This window comes from Oncorhynchus mykiss, chromosome 7 (genome assembly GCF_013265735.2).
Source record: "Oncorhynchus mykiss isolate Arlee chromosome 7, USDA_OmykA_1.1, whole genome shotgun sequence".
NCBI classification, from domain to species: domain Eukaryota; kingdom Metazoa; phylum Chordata; class Actinopteri; order Salmoniformes; family Salmonidae; genus Oncorhynchus; species Oncorhynchus mykiss.
Window position 1 is genome coordinate 71382245 of NC_048571.1, and position 20626 is coordinate 71402870.

General features: G+C 42.1%; 2 protein-coding genes across 3 annotated transcripts; both read right to left on the reverse strand.

The window, feature by feature from the left end:
* Nucleotides 1–1316: 1316 nt before the first annotated feature.
* On the reverse strand, nucleotides 1317–9953 carry LOC110528411 (NCK-interacting protein with SH3 domain). Of its 2 annotated transcripts, none has more exons than XM_021610458.2 (13): nucleotides 9503–9953; nucleotides 8239–8351; nucleotides 7617–7794; nucleotides 7397–7472; nucleotides 6639–7186; nucleotides 6214–6384; nucleotides 5847–5933; nucleotides 5481–5619; nucleotides 4694–4774; nucleotides 4423–4551; nucleotides 3933–4022; nucleotides 3596–3768; nucleotides 1317–3409 (listed from the first exon to the last, which is right to left on the reverse strand). In XM_021610458.2, the coding sequence occupies exons 1-13, from the start codon at nucleotides 9671–9673 to the stop codon at nucleotides 3191–3193; spliced, it is 2175 nt and encodes a 724-aa protein (XP_021466133.2). In that variant the 5' UTR covers nucleotides 9674–9953; the 3' UTR covers nucleotides 1317–3190. The 2 variants fall into 2 exon arrangements, with proteins under 2 accessions (XP_021466133.2, XP_021466132.2); XM_021610457.2 differs by having other exon boundaries at nucleotides 6639–7189.
* A 6424-nt stretch (nucleotides 9954–16377) lies between these two features.
* Nucleotides 16378–20390, reverse strand: LOC110528413 (rab GDP dissociation inhibitor alpha-like). Its single transcript, XM_021610461.2, has 3 exons — nucleotides 18152–20390; nucleotides 17778–17976; nucleotides 16378–17628 (listed from the first exon to the last, which is right to left on the reverse strand). The coding sequence occupies exons 1-3, from the start codon at nucleotides 18270–18272 to the stop codon at nucleotides 17481–17483; spliced, it is 468 nt and encodes a 155-aa protein (XP_021466136.2). The 5' UTR covers nucleotides 18273–20390; the 3' UTR covers nucleotides 16378–17480.
* Between the last annotated feature and the right edge of the window lie 236 nt (nucleotides 20391–20626).

The window sequence follows — 20626 nt, forward strand, 5'->3', positions numbered from 1 at the left end:
CCCACCCACCAAGTTGTGGGCTATAACGCAAGCTCTAGCAACCAGAAGTTTGCGAGTTCAAATCTTCTCATGGACAACTTTAGCATTTTAGCTCATTAGCAACTTTTCCAGTACTAACAACTATTGTATCTACTTTGTAACAACTTATCATGTTGACCTAACTTTGACCTAACTCCTAAACGTAACCCTAACCCATAGCCTAGCTAACGCCAGTCAGCTAATATCATGCATTTTGCAAATTCGTAACATATAATACATTTTGTACATTTGTAACTGGTAATTCTTAACATACCATACGAAATGGGTGATGCACATCCACAAATTAATACATAACATACGAAATGCTCCGACACCAGGTTGGCCAGCAGGTCAAACTTACGACTAAAATGAAGGAGTCACTCGGAAAAAACGAATCATGACTCGTTCGCAAACTGCACAATACTACAGCTCTGTGAAGCGCTCATTGTGTAAATTGACAGTCCCTGTCATGAGTTCTATGAAATTGAAAGAACAAGGACACTAACATCCAGTAACCAATTATACATCTCTAAAGATACATTTGTATTGATTACTTTGCTAGGAATACTACCTGCAACAGGGACCACTGAAAGTTAGGTTCGCGAGGCAAGATATTTGCAGCTAACGTTAGCTACTTTGTTATTAACTTATCTAGCGAAGACCAAGCAGACACCACCAAAGCCCCCAGCGAAGAAGTTATTCCCTGGGTTTATCGCCTGCTATTTAGACATGGTTTCTGTTCAAGAAAAGACAGCTAGCTAACAAGAAAATAAACACAAAATGTTGCGTCTTTACGACCAGCAGCTATTTGGGGGAAATAACGAGCTAGGTAACCGGTCCGTGTCACCACTATCGGTTCAAATGAGAGGTCGATATATTTTCTTGACATCCACCGTCGTGTTTTGTCCAGTACGGACATAATCACATTTATTCATAAAGCCCTTCTTACATCAGCTGATGTCACAAAGTGCTGTACAGAAACCCAGCCTAAAACCCCAAACAGCAAGCAATGCAGTGGTAGAAGCATTTCACCCATATATGTGCCCGGACCGAGTAAAGAGTTACACGTTTGCTTTGGTCCCTCTTAAATTTAGAGTTCTACCATAAACTCTCCATATTATTTGTAAACATACACTACAGGAATAATTTTAATGCAATTCTTTGACATACTTCTACAAATACTATTTCAAATGAAAATACTGGATATTGCAAAGGATGCCCCTCCATAAAACAAATATTATTTCAATTCAAAACAAGTACAGCACACAAATACACACACACACAAAACTGGACCACCATTAATTGAGATGTTTGTTTATTAGTAGATTATAAACATTAAGAAAATACACTTTCTTACCATCGCCTCTCTCTGAACAACCATTTCAAATATATTTAATTGGGAAAATAGATAAATTGATTTTATTACTATAACACAGTGGGGGCTTTAAGGGACAAAATAAGTCCAAAGGACAATGATTAAACAACAGGAAACCATACACCTTCTCACACACTTACAAAAATATACATAGACATACATAAACACATGCATAGCTTTATGCATAAACACAGGATAATAAAAACACATATCACAGAGTACACTCTGGTATATCCCATGTTTAAATATGTAAACACTAAGTGTGTTAAAGGGTACAGTATATGTGTATCATGATGGTCACTAGAACATTTTGCCACAGAAACGCTTCCACTATTAGCACTAACAGAGCTGAGTAAAAATAACCTGATACAAGGGAGAACAAGCTTTGATAGAGTGGGAGACAGTGACTTAGAGAAGTCATTAAGAGAGTGAGACTGGATGTGTGTGTCCTGAAAAATGGGTGGAAACTAAGATGTCCTTTGTGTCTTGTACAGTGATTCCCAGGGGTACTATAGTAAGGGGTTGAATTATTCAGTAGGGGGCAGAGTGGAGTGCCATCTTAAGGATGGGACTGATAACAGAGAGATTTCGTAACAAAATGATAAAGGAAAAGCAATCAATCACGTTTGGTGACAAGTCACTTAGTTAAACTCAGACTGCAGTTAAAGTAATACTGAACAATCGAAACATATCAATCCCTTATTATTTCGTACTAATAAATAACTACCAGTGGAAACACCATTCCCTTTCACAGAGCCATAACCATATAGGAAGTTAGTCAAGGCTTAGTATGTTGAAGCAACGTGTCACAGCTTGTTGTTACTTGGTACAGCCTTGTTATTACAGTGCTGTTACGTTCCATCTACAGCACAAGCAGCAGAGCAGAGTAGGAGCGGCCTTGTTGGGAATAATTTAGGGCATGTCATAGGTTAGCCATGCCTAGAGAGGAGGTTACTATAGATAAAGTGTAGGGCAGAGAGCAAGGTAACAAGTAGTGCTCAGTCAGACAATCACAGCCATAGATATTAAGTGAGGTTCACCACATAGCAGCATTGCCATTGCAATAAATTGTGAGTTTTAAAAGTAACCTCAAAGCCTAGAATGTCTTGTTGAGAGAGGGCTTGTTTTCCAGACACAGATTAAGCATAGTCAATGGAGATTCTCAACTGAGCATGCTTTTTAGTTTAGAGAATTAGGCTTAATATGTGTTCAGGAAACAGGCCCAGAATGTTTTGTTATCAGCGTATTAGCTCATTTGTCTTTTCATTTCATTGAACATACTGTGAGGCCATGCCATGTGATGAGGAATAAGAATGAGTGATAAAGAAGTGGTCTACAGCAGTGGTTCTCAATCTTGGTCCTGGGAACCAAAAGAGTGCATATTGTAGTTTTTGCCTTAGTACTACACACCTGATTCAAATCATCAAACCTTGATGATGAGCTGATCATTTGAATCAGCTGTGTAGTACTAAGGCAAAATCAAAAAAGTGCACCCCTTTGGGTCCCTGGACCAAGATTGAGAACCACTGTTCTACAGAATACAGTACACTAGTACCAGGGTTACAAGGCCCTACATAAAACACTGTAGTCTGGCCCCTCAGTACAAGGGATTACATCATAAGGGCTTTAGCCCTTATGATGGATGGTTCAAGTCAATTGTAACAGTATGTTATCTCAGAAACTAAGTAGCGGTCTACAGTCCTTTCTTAATCCTAGGAAGTTCCTCAGTACCATCCCTTAGTATTAAGGAGCAGACTACTGGATGAGTGCACATCACCACTGTCATATTCAGTCCTCCTAGCTCTCGCTGATCTGAGGGAATTCCTTGTACATCTCCTGCACTATTAGCTTATCCATCTGTTTAGCTGTGGCCCCGCCCTCGTCCGCTCCCGAGTTATCCTCCTCTCTCAAAATCCTTTGCAGTGCGCCCTGCAGGTCGGAGAGGCGGTGCAGGTGCTCCAGGTAGTCTGTGGAGCGTATGATGGAGTGCATGAGGGAGAGGTACTCCATCCTCAACTGGGGGGGAATAAGAGAGAGAGCGAGAATGTGAACCCATTAGCAAGCACAAACATTATACAGTTCACATTCACTTTCCTTTTGAGGATGCATTTATCAGGCTAAACATAAGACTCAGCCATGCTTAAGTCCCAGGCTGGCTGGCCAATGGGAAGTGTGGTGTGTGCGCGTGCATATCAGTCTCACCTTGTCCCCTGGTGAGAGGTCAGAGATGCATCGAACAGCGATGTCTATCATCACCATCATGTCCGTGCGGTAGAAGATGTCTGAAGAGTCTCGGCTGGCAAAGACATCCTGCAGGAACTTAAGTACTGAGTGTGGGGCAGGGGGAGCATGTTTAAAGACACACACGGGGTCATCTGGAGAGAGGAGAGAAATAACAAGTAAGAGGGTGTAGACAGAGAGAAAAGTGAAAAAATAAGCATAGAAAGAAGAAACTGAAAACAAACGGCAAAGAACTTGGAATGGATTCACACTGTATCGTATTGAATATCGTCGATGTAAACAAAGGTGTGTGTCTCACCTCCTCTGTTTAGTAGAAGCACTATTTTCTCAGAGAAGATCTTCACGTTCTTCTTGACTACAGTCTGCATTATCACGTTGCTGCTGGGCACTGAGAGCAAGAAAGAACATACACACCTTGAAACAACAACATTAGCACAAATACCACACCTCACAGGTAAAACACACAAAGCGCAAGTAATTTAAAATACTCAAAGGGGACCCAAGCGTTCTTGGGTCCCCTTTGCCATAATACATAAAAGCAGTCAATAGGGAACATTCCCCTTCACCACTTTTTAACCTCATATTGATTAATTATATGAAAACCACTGTTTTCACATTGAACTGGTATGGAGCTACAGACTATGAATATGAAGTTAAAGAGTGGTGAAGTACCCCTTTAAGAGTGGTGAAGTACCCCTTTAAGAGTGGTGAAGTACCCCTTTAAGAGTGGTGAAGACAACTGTTAAAATAAAAGGTGTATGTTCTGTCTAAAGCCTGTGTCCTCTCACCTATGAGGTGCAGGTTAAAGGCCAGGATGAGATTGACACAGAGGTCAGGGAGCTGCTCTGTGGGGTCAGAGGGAAGACCGTCCTCAACCACATCTAGCAGGAACTGAACAAAACTAGCGTTTAAGTGCTCTGTGGAGGGAGAGATAGACAGCGAGAGAGAGAGAGACAGATATATTTTCAGCTTTGAGTTTGAACATTATGATCGATAATGTGATGGCAGTTTGTAAGTATTCTAAAGCAACATAGTGGTCCTATTTAATATTGTTCATACCATAGTGGTGATAGGGCACCTGCTCCCCCATAGAGAAGATCATAGTCAGGACCAAGGCTGTGTAGCACATCTTCTGATGTTCTGGGAGAGATCAAACACAGACACACAAACATTCATGAAAGAGCTATAGAGGGGCACAGAGATGCTAAATAAAAGAGACTGAAACAGAAAGACATGAGGAAGGAGAGAGGTCACAAAGAGAGAGAAAAGGAGAGAGATGCTCAAGGGAAGATATTTTGTGGGCAGTGTGCACATAGCCTGAGGTGGAAACTGAGCTGCACTTCCTAACCTCCTGCCAAATGTATGACCATATTAGAGACACATATTTCCCTCAGATTACACAGACCCCCAAAGAATTCAAAAACCAAATCCAATTTTGATCAACTTCCGTATGTATTGGGTGAAATACCACAGTGTGCCATCACAGCAGCAAGATTTGTGACCTGTTGCCACAAGAAAAGGGCAACCAGTGAAGAACAAACACCATCGTAAATACAACCTATATTTATGTTTATTTATTTTCCCTTTTGTACTTTAACTATTTGCACATCATTACAACACTGTATATAGACATAATATGGCATTTTAAATGTCTTTATTATTTTGGAAGTTGTGCGTGTAATGTTGATTGTTAATTTTTTATCATTTATTTCACTTTTGTTTATTCTCTATTTAACTTGCTTTGGCAATGTAAAACATGTTTCCCATGCCAATGAAGGCCCTTAAATTGAAATTGAATTGAGAGAGAGAGAGAGAGAAAAGGAAGTGATATAGGAGGCCTTCTCACCCTGTGTGTCTGTCTGCAGGTCTCTGGCCAGCTCCATGGGCAGGATGGAATTGAGGAGGGTGGAGATAAGGGCAGAGTCCAGGCTACACATCGCCCCAAACACCTTGAGCAACAGCAGGCGTAGAGACACTCGGTGTTCCTGCACAGTGACACATGAAGTAACACTGTTACTATGCAACTATGCATTTACAACATGCCGGTGAAACATCACTCATCTATGATAATTAAGTTGATTCATACCACAAACAACACGTTTAAAAATAATGCAATGATAAAATATTGTTTACATTGTGGATCTCTTGGGTGGGAAACAGGATGACAGGGTAACATAGGGTCTGGTAGTGAGTGACATGTAGAATATCTTACCATCTGGTAATAGGTCACTAGTGACAGCACTGGCTCTGAGTGGTTGGCCCTGCACATCTTCTTACACACCTCTGGATCTGCATCCGTCTGGGGACACAAACACCATCTTCCTTAGATTCAACAGTTACCAAAGGTCTCAGTGGTAATACTATCACATATAATCGAGGAATCACTTTGTCCAGGGTCGTATTCATTTGTGCACACCATAGCGAAACATTTTGCAATGGAAAACAAAGACAAGCGTTTCTTATTGGACACATTCAGGCAGTCCCTCCCAATTTCAGTCCGTTGTCTTCCGTTTGGCGTCTACTGAATTCAACCAAGGTGTCAGTCCTGAGTCAACTTTCCCTGAGTGCACATATCTCACCAGTATCTTCAGCAGCTCCTCCAGGTAACATGCAATGAGAGAGTGGTCTTCGTGAAGGGCCCAGCTGCGCTGCTGAGAGTCGTCAAAGTGACGGGCAAGGTCGCCTAAGATGACCTCCAGGCGCTGTTCATCGTGACACACTTGTCCCTGTGGCAACACCGAACTCTGATCCTACAAGGAGAAGTCTGGGTTGATATGTGCACATGGAATCGGTTCGACCTGGCAAAGATCCACATCGGATCGAAACATTGTCACTGTTATAATTGGTATAAAGAGCATTTTAATTTGCAGACTTTCCTGTTATGTACAAGTATAATGTGCATGTATAACAGCTTAACTTTCTAAAGGTTGAGGTTATACTATGAAATACTGTGTATTGGAGCAAGTAAGTTGACATTCTGCAACTAGACGATTATGTAACTGACCTTGCTCTCTACCAATGAGAGGAGGACTTTCTCTAAGGCAGATGAGGCTTGAGGTAAGGTAGTTTGCAGGTGACCCACGACCACACCCACCGCTACCCGAGACAGATCGTAACTCAGGCCCGTGTTCCTCCTCACCAGCTCGATAAGCTCCGCCCCGGTTGTCCCAGGCACAGGCTCTGAGTGAGTGGGGCTGCCGGGGGGGCTTTCAGCGACAGAGGGCGGGGCAAGAGGCCAGTCGGTTTCTGATTGGTCCTCAGTGCTGGGCTGTGGTGGGTGAGTGGGCTGAGGTTGAGGTTGGGGTGCGGGGCCCTTCTTTGAGGGATCTGGCTGGGGAGAGGGGTCAGAGGGAGGTAGGTCGTCTGGAGGAGGGGGTGGGGGCTTCACACGGCTTGGCACTGGGGGCGGGGTGCTGGCAACGCTTGGAAGGCTGACATCAGAGGACACCACAGAGTGGGAGGAACCAGAGTCCAGGGAGGCAGAGCTGACAGAGGGGGACAGGCCAGTCCCTGCAGCAGGGGCGGGGCCAGTAGGAGGAGGAATGGATGACTCTGCTGAGACAGAGAGAATGAGGAATAATAAGGAGGAGCGAGAGAGAATAGAGTAGAAGTTACAGTAGATGACATGAGTAGTGTGTGTGTGTGTGTGTGTGTGTGTGTGTGTGTGTGTGTGTGTGTGTGTGTGTGTGTGTGAGTGGAAAGAAGATGTGGGTGGAGAGAAGATGAGTAGCTGTGTCTCCATGGTGACGATGAGACAGTCACCTGGGTGTCGGCTGGCTCTTAGTTTCTCAGGAGGAGGCGGAGTTATGGGTGCTGCACGACGGGGCTGAGGAGGCACCTGCAAGACATAACAGTAAATCAGAGTAAGTATCAGGATATCAGTTATATGTCTCAGCCTCCTCAAAAAAAAATGGACTATCATGAAATGGACTATCATGCATTCGTCTTTTGGTGTGAATGAATGCAAGTCTCTATCCAAGACCTGGTAAAGCCCCTGCACATTGTCGGTACTCTCTGACATTGTGCGGCTGATCCCATTGGGTGGTTGAGGGGTGTGGCTGAGGGACAGTTCGCTGGTAGAGGAGGACAGGCCCTGCTTAGGACTGGATGGAGTTGGACTTCGCCTTGACAGGGTCTCCTTCCTGTGATGGATCAACTTCCTGTTCCAGACGCAAAGAGAGAGTCAATGGCTATGTCTGAAATGTAATGTATTCCTACTAAAGTAGTGTACTAGCCTATGTAATGAATAGGGGGTCATTTCAGATGCAGCCTATGAAGATAACTGATCAGAGAGAAACAATGCAGGTTTATTTGTATTTATTGCCACATACACCGGTTAGGTGCTGTGAAATATGTTGTTTTACAGGGTCAGCCATAGTATTACGGCACCCCTGGAGCAAATTAGGGTTACGTGACTTGCTCAAGGGCACATCGGCACATTTTTCACCTTGTCGGCTCTGGTATTCAAACCAGCAACCTTTCGCTCTAACCTATAGGCTACTTGCCACCCTATGATGATGAGGAATCAGCACCAATCAGGGAACTGTAGTGTGAGGATTATACACATCAGTGTGTGTCTGTGTGTGTGTTAATGTTGCACTCACTGTAGCATGTCTCGCTGCTCCAGGTTGTATTTGCCCCCGTTCTTCATGGCCAAGTTATGGATCCCTTCGATGGCCCGGTCGATAGACTGTAAAACCTCATCCTGCTCTGGAGCCTGGGGCACAGAGAAAAGGAGAGCAGAGAGAGAGAAAGAGGAGAGAGAAGGGCAGAGAGAGAGAGAGTTAAATATTCAACATCAGCATTAATTATTACGAAACAAGTAAACAAAAAAAACAATTGTCTAGAGGGCAAAATGGGACTCCAGTCAGAAAAAACTAGGACAGCACAGTTATCTAACCCAAAATCAAACCCTCTGAACAGTAACACGCCAACCAACGCAGTCCAAATACAGACAAAAACCTAGCCTGACCTCAACTACAAGGCCCAGGCAGGGACAGTCAGACAGAAAATCCTGCTGTACAGGCAGAGATAGCCTGGAATCCACAATGACAATATCCAGAGCGTGGTTTCACTTCACCAAGTCAGCAAAACACACTCATGCAGTTCACACTGTGAACTCATTGACTAAAATGAGAGTGCATTGGAGCATCCAACTGTGTAGCTGTATGGAATATGGGATGCTGGCATTAATCTGAAAAGCCTGAGATGTCACAAACTACGCATAGCTCTTCTAACTGAACTCTCCCCATAGAAAGCGTGAAACATTAGATTACAGTTTTTATTGGTGTTATGTGATTAAAAGCAATGTATCCTATGTGCGTATTGTATTTTCTCTAATCTCATCATCAGTCACGAGATTTTAGACGCGACACAAATAACAGATGCGTCGCCACATTTTTCACGCATTTTGGCTTATGTCCCAACTACCCCTGCGGTACAGACCCAGCTGGCATTGCGAATTTGGCATGACTCTCTGAGCCGCTCTCATTAGACCATTTGGGTTTAATCTGAACAAATATTTTAGTTTGCATGTAAACGTCCACATATAAGTGTCGAAATGAATATGGAAAATACTTTTAATATGCAGCTAAAAGCCTATAGAAACAAATTAGCAAAAGACAGGCAATGCAGCAGAGCATGTCTCCAGTTCACGTAGGACTGTCACGTGAAAGAAAGTCACAAAAGTAGCTGAAGTCAGGTCTATTGGAATGCAACGCAGCAATTGAACCTCTCCCGATCGTTCAATTCTTAGACTGACTGGTCCACTCTCTTTTATCATGCTAACAAGCTAGCATGGAATACTTGTCAAAATCCACGTTCCACTTTCACTAATCAAGAAAGTTAAGAAACCATGGTTAAACATACCTGAATCCTTTCGATGTAAGACGCGGGAACGTAGCCTGTCTCGCCCGAACTGCAGCGTGAGCCGAGCCACCAGTGTTTGTTGCTGCGTTCCAGGATCAGAAAGCTCTCGCCGGACCCGAAGTGGAGCGAGTTGGGCTCCGCAGATCGGAAGGCATACAGAGACCGATACATAGCTATTTCTTCTGCTTTAAATCTCTTGTAATTCCTCAAAAACACATATATGACTGTTTCAGCAAACACACAATTAGCTAATTATTACATGTACTCAGTCGAAGATAATTTGTAATGTATATTTACGACATGGGCGAATGATTCTCCTGCTTTCTATTTACAATGTACTACAACTTGCGACTCTCGCTTGTCCCACAGTAGAGGGCGCGCACGCACGCAGAACAACACACGGCGGGCACGCCCCTTTGGTATTCAGGCAAAATAATCAATGACAGAGCTGACGGAGGAGGCTTGTTGTTCTCCAATCTTTATACTTGCATTTTTGTTTGCAATATAAATCCAATATATATAGACAACTGTTAATGCAAGCTTGCTTCACATGTGTATCAGATATAGGGCCATAATTATGTCCATATTGGAAACTTTTGCCAGATTAATGTAAACATATACTTTTTTAATGTGTTTATTATGTATTGGGGGTTTGTGGTATATGACCAATATACCACAGCTAAGAGCCAATGTATGCTTGATCCGAAAATGGTTGGATGGTGTGATGCCCCCAGAGGCATGCAGAGGCCAGAGGTTCTTACCTTGAGCTCCATACCACATTGCTGTGTGCGATTAAATTGTGTAACAATGTTATTATTCTTTTTTTTCACCTTTATTTAGCCAGGTAGGCTAGTTGAGAACAAGTTCTCATTTGCAACTGCGACCTGGCCAAGATAAAGCATAGCAATTTGACACATACAACAACACAGAGTTACACAGGGGAATAAACAAAACATACAGCCAATAATACAGTAGAAAAAAAATAAGAAAAAAAGTCTATATACAGTGTGTGCAAATGAGGTAAGATAAGAGAGTTAAGGCAATAAATAGGCCATGGTGGCGAAGTAATTACAATTTAGCAATTAAACACTGGAATGGTAGATGTGCAGAAGATGACTGTGCAAGTAGAGATACTAGGGTGCAAAGGAGCAAGATAAATACAGTATAGGGATGAGGTAGTTGGATGGGCTGTTTACAGATGGGCTATGTACAGGTGCTGTGATCTGTGAGCTGCTCTGACAGCTGGTGCTTAAAGCTAGTGAGGGAGATATGAGTCTCCAGCTTCAGTGATTTTTTGCAGTTCGTTCCAGTCATTGGCAGCAGAGAACTGGAAGGAAAAGCGACCAAAGGAGGAATTGGCTTTGGGGGTGACCAGTGAGATATACCTGCTGGAGTGGGTGCTGCAATGGTGACCAGTGAGCTGAGACAAGGCGGGGCTTTAGCTAGCAGAGACTTGTAGATAACCTGTAGCCAATGGGTTTGGTGACGAGTATGAAGCGAGGGCCAACCAACGAGAGCGTACAGGTCACAGTGGTGGGTAGTGTATGGGGCTTTGGTGACAAAACGGATGGCACTATGATAGACTGCATCCAATTTGTTGAGTAGAGTGTTGGAGGCTATTTTATAGATGACATCGCCAAAGTTGAGGATCGGTAGGATGGTCAGTTTTACAAGGGTATGTTTGGCAGCATGAGTGAAGGATGCTTTGTTGCGATATAGGAAGCCGATTCTAGATTTAATTTTGGACTGGAGATGCTTAATGTGAGTCTGGAAGGCGAGATTACAGTCTAACCAGATACCTAGGTATTTGTAGTTGTCCACGTTTTCTAAGTCAGAGCCGTCCAGAGTAGTGATGCTGGACGGGCGGGCAGGTGCGGGCAGTGACCGATTGATTAGCATGCATTTAGTTTTACTTGCATTTAAGAGCAGTTGGAGCCCACGGAAGGAGAGTTGTATGGCATTGATGCTCGTCTGGAGGTTAGTTAACACAGTGTCCAAAGAGGGGCCAGAAGTATACAGAATGGTGTCGTCTGCGTAGAGGTGGATCAGAGAATCACCAGCAGCAAGAGTGACATCATTAATGTATACAGAGAAGAGAGTCAGCCCGAGAATTGAATCCTGTGGCACCCCCATAGAGACTGCCAGAGGTCCAGACAACAGGCCCTCCGATTTGACACACTGAACTCTATCAGAGAAGTAGTTGGTAAACCAGGCGAGGCAATCATTAGAGAAACCAAGGCTGTCGAGTCTGCCAATAACAATGTGGTGATTGACAGAGTTGAAAGCCTTGGCCAGGTCGATGATTACAGCTGCACAGTAATGTCTCTTATCGATGGCAGTTAAGATATTGTTTAGGACCTTGAGCGTGGCTGAGGTGCACCCATGACCAGCTCTGAAACCAGATTGCATAGCGGAGAAGGTACGGTGGGATTCAAAATGGTCGATAATCTGTTTGTTAACTTGGCTTTCGAAGACCTTAGAAAGACAGGGTGGGATAGATATAGGCCTGTAATAGTTTGGGTCTAGAGTGTCACCCCCTTTGAAGAGGGGGCTGACCGCGGCAGCTTTCCAATCTTTGGGAATCTCAGACGATACGAAAGAGAGGTTGAACAGGCTAGTAATAGGGGTTGCAACAATTTCGGCAGATCATTTTAGAAAGAGAGGGTCCAGATTGTCTAGCCCGGCTGATTTGTAGGGGTCCAGATTTTGCCGCTCTTTCAGAACATCAGCTATCTGGATTTGGGTGAAGGAGAAATGGTGGGGGCTTTGGCGGGTTGCTGTTGAGGGTGCCTGGCAGTTGACCGGGGTAGGGGTAGCCAGGTGGAAAGCATGGCCAGCCGTAGAGAAATGCTTATTGAAATTCTCAATTACAGTGGATTTATCGGTGGTAACAGTGTTTCCTAGCCTCAGAGCAGTGGGCGCCTATGAGGAGGTGCTCTTATTCTCCATGGACTTTACAGTGTCCCCAGAACTTTTTGCGTTTGTACTACAGGATTTCTGTTTGAAAAAGCTAGCCTTAGCTTTCCTAACTGCCTGTGGAGGGCTTCATACAGCTCCACATTGACATGATTGGTTGAAATGATTTATTATTTGTCCCCATTGCCTTGGCAGCAGCTACTCTTCATGGGGTCCAGCAAAATTAAGGCAGTTTTAGCTATTTTAAAAACACTACAATACATTCACAGATTTCATAACACACTGTGTGCCCTCAGGTCCCTACTCCACCACCACCACATCCATGTGTATGTGTGTATCGTGCGTATGTTATCGTGTGTATGCATGTGTCTGTGCCTATATTTGTGTTGCTTCACAGTCCATGCTGTGAGGTGAGGACAGGATGTCCTGTATAAACAGAAACAGCTCTGTGCTCCTCTGGGAAACGCAAGAAGTATGAATCACCTGACTTCTGCAGAGGCCATATCACTGTAAATGCTGCATGGCTAATGCAGAAGCCGGGTTGACCATGTAGAGCCTTTTAGGGCTGTATGCAGGCACTCCGCCTTGTGTGGTGCTTAAGAACTTCCTTTATTGTATATTAGCAATATACCACACCTCCTCCGGCCTAACTGCTTCATTTTACCACTTGCAAATTATCATCCCCCAAAATTCTGCCTTAACCACGTTTCCATCCACAGTTTGATGCCAGTAAAAGTTATACTGTTTTAAAAAATCAGGACAGCTTTGATAAAAACAGGAAGTTTCGGTACAATTGTATAAATGCCAAAAGATAATTAGTTCATTGGACATGGTGAGATATTTTTGTGTCGGTAAAATGTATTATGCGAGAAATGGCGGTGGATATGCCTTTATGCGCAAATATTGATATAATAACCATAATATCGAAGCACATTTGGGAGTCACGCGATCCGGTGTGGTCCACCCACTATAACTCGGGAAATTTGCGCAGTTTATGAGGCAACAGATTAAGTAAATTATGATGAGTTTCACAAGGTCTTGAAAGTGCACGCAATGAGCTTGATACTCCTTTCCAATATATCGAGGGTCTTCTTCTGGTGACATGATGATCGATGCTTTACTGTCGTTTGACAAATACAAATATTATTGTTTTTATCCATAATAAGGTCAACATATAGAGTAGAATATCCTACCCGCAATGTATCTGCGAGCTTTTGGCTTGAGCGCAAATCAAGACCAGAGTCAGCGCATTTGCTTACTCAAGTTGTTGTGACAAAACTATCCGTAGAGTTGAATATGCGATGGAAACACATTCAACTATAGATTGCATTAGGTACATGTACGTTTAGCAGAAAAATTACATTTTGTGAGCACTACCACGCACTGTTTTTTCTCTGCAATAAGTCAGTTTGGTGGAAACAAAGGGAAAATGCCCATATTTTATTTATGCGGATTTGAGAACATTTACATGAAAATCTATCGCCAATTGGATGGAAACCTATCTTTTGATATAATTAATCACTGATTGCTACAATGTATTTACATAAGATCATGTCCGTAATAAAATAACCGGAAGTACTCAAACGGAAGTATCACACTTTGTGCTACATAAAATGAGTTCCCATCGACATTAGGTAAGTAACTGTCAACAACATGTCTGTCGCGATGTATGCGAGACTGTATCTCCAGAGATTTTCACACGGTACAGCACTGACTATTCAGAAAATACACTAAGGTTTAGTGAGAACTAACGTTAGCTGCACAACTTGACATATATACCCTGGAAGCAAGCTAGTTAGCAAAAATGCTAGTTTCAAACTGTCTTGCTACTTGAGACATTTCAGCCAGACAAGGCTATTGCCAATGCCAGATCTATTGTTAATACGTCTTGCTACATGTGAGATCCCCATTTAATATAATCTGTCCAAAATTCAAAGTCAATCCTAATATCAAAGTTTGCCACGTCTTTTTAGACATCTTTATTATTATGAGAACTTGTTTTCAACTGGTTCTCAATTTAACTTGTTCTCAACTGGTCTACCTGGTTAAATAAAGGTGAAATAAAAATATATATATTTGAACCTTTATTTTGACAGGGAGTCATTCTGAGACCAACTTTTTACAGTTCAGCCCTGTATACAGGTCTGATGTCCCTATCCCACATCAGCCAATCATCCTAGCCAGAGTAGATTCCAACCCTATGCTTGCTTACAGCTGCACTGGGGACGGACTAGCCCAAGGTGTACTCTTAAGCAGTCTACCATTATTCCTTGAGGTCAAAGGACCTTATATGTTATTTTCAGAAGTAGACTTGCTCTGGCAGCCAAAACAGCCAATTCTCCATCTAAATGTGAATCGATTCTGAATTGCGATATGGTTCTAGAAACATACTTTCATATCACATTAAAATAATTTCACAAATGCAAAATATACACTTAGATCTTTAAATTTAAATAATTTAGCAGACGCTCTTATCCAGAGCGACTTACAGTAGTGAGTGGATACATTTCCATACTTTTTCAGTACTGGTCCCCATGTTGTGTTCGACCTTTGCTCTAATCCCCACCAGAAGTCAACCTTTATGACTGTTCTATTTAAAAAAAAATCTTTCTTCAGCTTTAGTTTACCTGCTTCCTGTAATACTGTTGAGTGCTGTGTGAGAGAGAGATGAGTAGTGATGAGTTGAATATGAGATTTAACCGTGTATTTATTATGTTGAATGTCCTTTTAGCTTTCCATATGTCGCCCCCTACAGGTTGGCAGCTATAAAGACATCAGTGTCGAGGGCATGGTCCTTCTTCACGTGCTGGAACCTCGAATTGGTGCGACACAGTACTAGTCAAAAGTTTGGACACACCTACTCATTCCGGGGTTTTTCTCTACCACAGCATTCTGCAGCGATATGCCATCCCATCTGGTTTGCGCTTAGTGGGGCTATCATTTATTTTTCACCAGGACAATGACCCAAAACACACCTCCAGGTTGTGTAAGGGCTATTTGATCAAGAAGGAGAGTGATGGAGTGCTGCATCAGATGACCTGACCTCCACAATCACCTGACCTCAACCCAATTGAGATGGTTTGGGATGAGTTGGACCTCAGAGTGAAGGAAAAGCAGCCAACAAGTGCTCAGCATATGTGGGAACTCCTTCAACACTGTTGGAAAAGCATTCCAGGTGAAGCTGGTTGAGAGAATGCCAAGAGTATGCAAAGCTGTCATCAAGGCAAAGGGTGGCTGGCTACCTTGAAGAATCTCAAATATATTTTGATTTGTTTAACACATTTTTTGGTTACTACATGATTCCATATGTGTTATTTTATCGTTTTGTTGTCTTCACTATTATTCCACAATGTTGAAAATAGTACAAATAAAGAAAAACCCTTGAATAAGTAGGTGTCCAAACTTTTGACTGGTACTGTAATTTAATTATACTTCAGTCAAGATGACACAAATTATGATAGACAAAAGACAAAAAATGTGATACTCAAATGTATAAATACACAACCTCATGCAAGATGCAAAGACAGAAGTACATTTCCCTGGCATATACCGACAAAATAAACACAGTGAATTATAAGTAATTTGTTATAAATAGTTGAAAGTTCATACTTCATACTGCAGCTATAATTTGCATTTCTCTTCTCTCTGACACTCATCCCTTCTCCTTCCTCAGTCAAACGCTTGTGCAACTTCCTGAGCAGTGAAAGGTGAGTGGTGGCGGCTAGTCTGATTCTTCCTCCAATCAGCACAGAGCTAGAGTAGCCTAGCAACAACAACATCATGAGGTATTTTTGGAAAAGAGGGATTTGATGGAAAAGAGGATGTTTGTTCACCACTCTAGGATGCATGATCTGGATCAATCTGTCCTTATTCAGGTGCTGAATTGCTGTATGTTTTTTGCAATTGCACTCTCCTTGCTCGAAGGTTGTATCATGGTTTTATGTGAACAGGGTGAGACATTTCTAGAAGTTTGTGTATGTGTGTATGTGTGTACGGGAAGATGAAAATGAAAAAGAGAAGTGGAGTGTGTTGGCAATTATGTATTTCTGAGCATTGGAGGATATGATTTGGAGGGGGTGTTTTATAGTGGTTTTTATCTGTATCATTGTAAATACATATGGCATGTTACCATTGAAGCAATAAACAATATCTACAACAAATAGTTTTTTTGTATTTATTTAATTGCATGTATTGAAGATAATGAGTAATGTTGACATGTTCACGTCATTGAGCACCGTTTGCTGATTATCAGGAGACATTTACTAAATGGAACAGAAAGACATTGATTCATATCAATAATTCAGTGAGTGAGAGCATATGGGATATACCCAAGGGGATTGTCCTTCATTTGGATTTGTAAACCTCTTTAATGTCATTGTCTATCTTCTACCCTTACCTCTCCGAACCACCCATTTCTCTATCTGTCTCACAATACAACGCAATTCCACTGGCTTTGTTCTTCTCAGAGATAATCTGCAGGATACGTGTATCAACTAATCATCAATTTAGTTTTGCTTCACCACACAAACACATGGCCATTCATTCATTCAACCATTCATTCACACGCAATCACATACTCTCCTAATACACTAAACTCGGAAGAATATAAATCAAATTTTATTTGTCACAAACACATGTTAAGCAGATTTTATTGCGGGTGTCGCGGAATGCCTGCGTTTCTAGCTCCAACAGTGCAGTAATATCTAACCATTCACAACAATACACACAACCTAAAAGTAAAAGAATGGAATTAAGAAATATATACAAATTAAGAAGAGCAATGTTGGAGTGGCTTAGACTAAAATACAGTATATACATATGAGATGAGTAAAGCAAAAACATGTAAACATTAAAGTGAATAGTGTTCCATTATTAAGTGGCCAATGATTTCAAGTCTATGTATATGGAGCAGCAGCCTGTAAGGTGCAGGGTTAAATATCCGGGTGGACTTTCTGTTTAACATGTAGGTCCCTCCATGCACTTAACATGAGACACACAGGAATAGTGAGGTTACTTTGGGGACATATACAACACCATCATAAAAACACTTGATGTTAATGTATTAATGCATTCTTGAGCGCCTGCATATGTGTGTGTGTATTACCTGGCAAAGCCCTTGGGTAGTTACCCTAGCCCACACAATGGAAAGAGGTAGGGACTGCAGTTTTAGCGATGGTCTTACGGTCTGGATGCACGGCTGGTCCAAGTAGCTGTGAAGGCAAGCACACGACCATGGAGATTCGAAAAGGTTGCATCTTGGCTTCAATTTATATTCTGTTGAGGCATATACTTTAGAGAATATGTGTGTGTGTGTGTGCGTTCTTGTCTGTTTTTCTGTCTGTTTAACATTTGTACTGACTTGTCATTGCGGTACAGGGCCAAAACATGGCCAGGGGATTCCATGATGTCTGGTCCCAGGTCGAACCGGCGGAACAACTCTCTCATGCTGGTCCTGTTGGGGTCCATGTCCTGGTAGGTACGCAGGTCGCCCTCCTCAAAGTTCAGGATGAACAGGAGCAGCTTCCTGAACCTGTGCTTGTCAAACAGCCCCCTCAGATCTGTAACACACACCATGTTACATCCACAGCATGAGACTTTGAATGACATTATGTATTTAAAATCAAGATAATCAATTTGAGTTTACTTTGACTGCTATGTGGGAATCCGTTGATGAATCTGAAACAAAGAATTTGTAAGTTACAAATATTGGTTATTTTGATGGATATGTGTTACCTGAAGCTAAGGCCTCTGCCTCGGTTGAAGAGACTTTGTGGACTTTACTAGCCCTGTACACATAGCTTCCCTCCAACAACTTAAAGTCCCGATGCCGAGTTACCTCGGAGTACACCAGCATTTTAACCAGCTGACCTGAACAAACACACAGGATAACATTACAAGAATGACCCTGACTCACAGTTAAGTTTGTTCTGAGGTGTCTGTCCTATATCTGAGTGTTTTAAGAAAGATCAGGAAACTTTTTTTGTGTGTTTTTGGTATTTAACCCCTTATTTTAGGCGCTAAACTGTGTCCATACTTCCATTAATTTTTTAAAATTGGTACAGATTAGTTTTGTGATTCTTGTGCTCTTAGAGCAAAACAACTGACATGTACATTACAGGCTCACCTTTCCATAGAGGGATCATATTAGTGTGTAGCCCAAACTGTTTGGATGCTACAGACAGAAGTTGGCAGATCGGCTGTACTGTCCCGTGATGCTTGTGGGGGTCCTAGAACAAAACATGAGTCTCCATCTTTCCATAATAGTTTGTAGGCTGTTCGGATGCTACAGACGTTTTCATGAGAAGACCGATTTTAGGGGATGTCTCATGGTCTGACAAACACCACTCTAGCTGTGCCACCTTTCCCTGCAGATACGGAAGGGCGACATAGGCGGATGCAGTGGATTGAGACGTAGCCCATGCAAAAAAATACATCTGTATTATAAATTGCTGTATTTCGATGGGGATTTTGTATTATGATAATTAGAAGTGAAACACTAAGTCAGTGAATTTAGTGGAAACCTGCTCATTTGTAACAAGCATGGTAACAAGCATTCATTGTTACACTGCTGTAATTGTGGGGCTTTCAAAGCAAGAGCCCCATCTTAGTTTTTCTCCAGCACTCTATTCCTCCTACACCGTTTAAGTTAGATGAAATATCCGTCTACTTCTCTGCTATTCATATCTGGTCGGGGGAATCAAAATATTGACTAGGGATCTTACGCTACAGCTGTTTTAGTAACTGCATTACCACATCTTCTTCCAACTTTTCCCCAAAAAACAGAAGTTTTCACCACTAACGCAACAAGTTAGAGAAAAAATGTTACAAGGTATGAAATCTTCCCCTACTTCTCTGCTTGTCAAATCCGAAATCGGATAAGAAATCGTGTGTACCAATCTATAACTAAGATCCATTTTAGTAACCAATCGCCTTCTCTCTTTCTAGCTGCTGTAAATCATGTCAGAAACCAGCAGATAAATTATTTTCCATACAACAGCCATTTGGACCACTAACCCAACAAGTTAGAAAAAAATATTGCTAGGATATTCAGACACAGAGAGCAAACTTTATGAGTGAAGAGAATAACCACAATTACAGACCCCAACAACACAAATATTGACCATTCAACTGAACCATAACTACAGACTAGATCCACACAACTACTGATCACAACTGCTGACCAGAAGCACACAACTACTGACCACAACCACACAAATTCTGACCACTCATCTACTGACCCCAACTACACATCTAGTGACCACAACCACAACTTTTGACCACAACCACTGACCACAACCACACTACTGCTAACCACATCTAGTGACTATCGATGGGAATAAAACATTTTTTTGACTATTTTAATAATATAATCAAAGTACATTTTAAACTTTTGAAGAGTAAACCCCACAACTTTACTTGTAAAATTACCATGTAGTTACATATCACAATTACAAGCAGTTACATATTACAATGTAACTATGAGTTGTCACAGTTAACTACAACACTTGTTAGTGTAATTACACTGTAATAAGGACCCCTTACAATGAAGAGTTACAATCATGTCTTTTGTTAATTTATCCACAGTGGATTGGGTCCCTATTCTGACAGCCGGTCAGCTTTTTGTCCTGTGTGTCTTCCTGCTCACCATCACCTCTGGCTGGATCTTCTATCGCTCCCTGGTGGCTGTGGGGCTGATTGCAATGGCTGTGATAGTAGATCAGCACTCCTACTCAGAGATACTTCATAAATACAGCCCCAGCTCTCCAGTTCTTGCATGATAATCATGTGAGATCCATTGTCTTGTCGCCTCATTTTACCAAACACTCCTAGTAGACTGTGCCATAGCCTAATGACAGACCCCTCAGGAATGTAAATATAGTGAACATGGGCATAATGTGAGGCGAGGTACGATCCAACGATGTAAAAGTAAAGCACACAGTACGTTACAAAAATCTCGATTTGTACGTTGAAACAGTAGTATTTACCAAGTCCGGCAATCACACCAAAGACCTAGAATCTAAGACCAATTTGTCTTGAGTGCTGGGAACTCAGTACGGACAGATTATGAAAGCAGAACTCGTTTTTGTTCTTTGCAATGGCAAATGATCTTTTACAAATAATTTAAAACAAACATTTACCATATGTATTTTGCTTGTATCTGTATTAACATCTGCAATCATCCAGTTCCCATTAACTGTCTCAAGAATC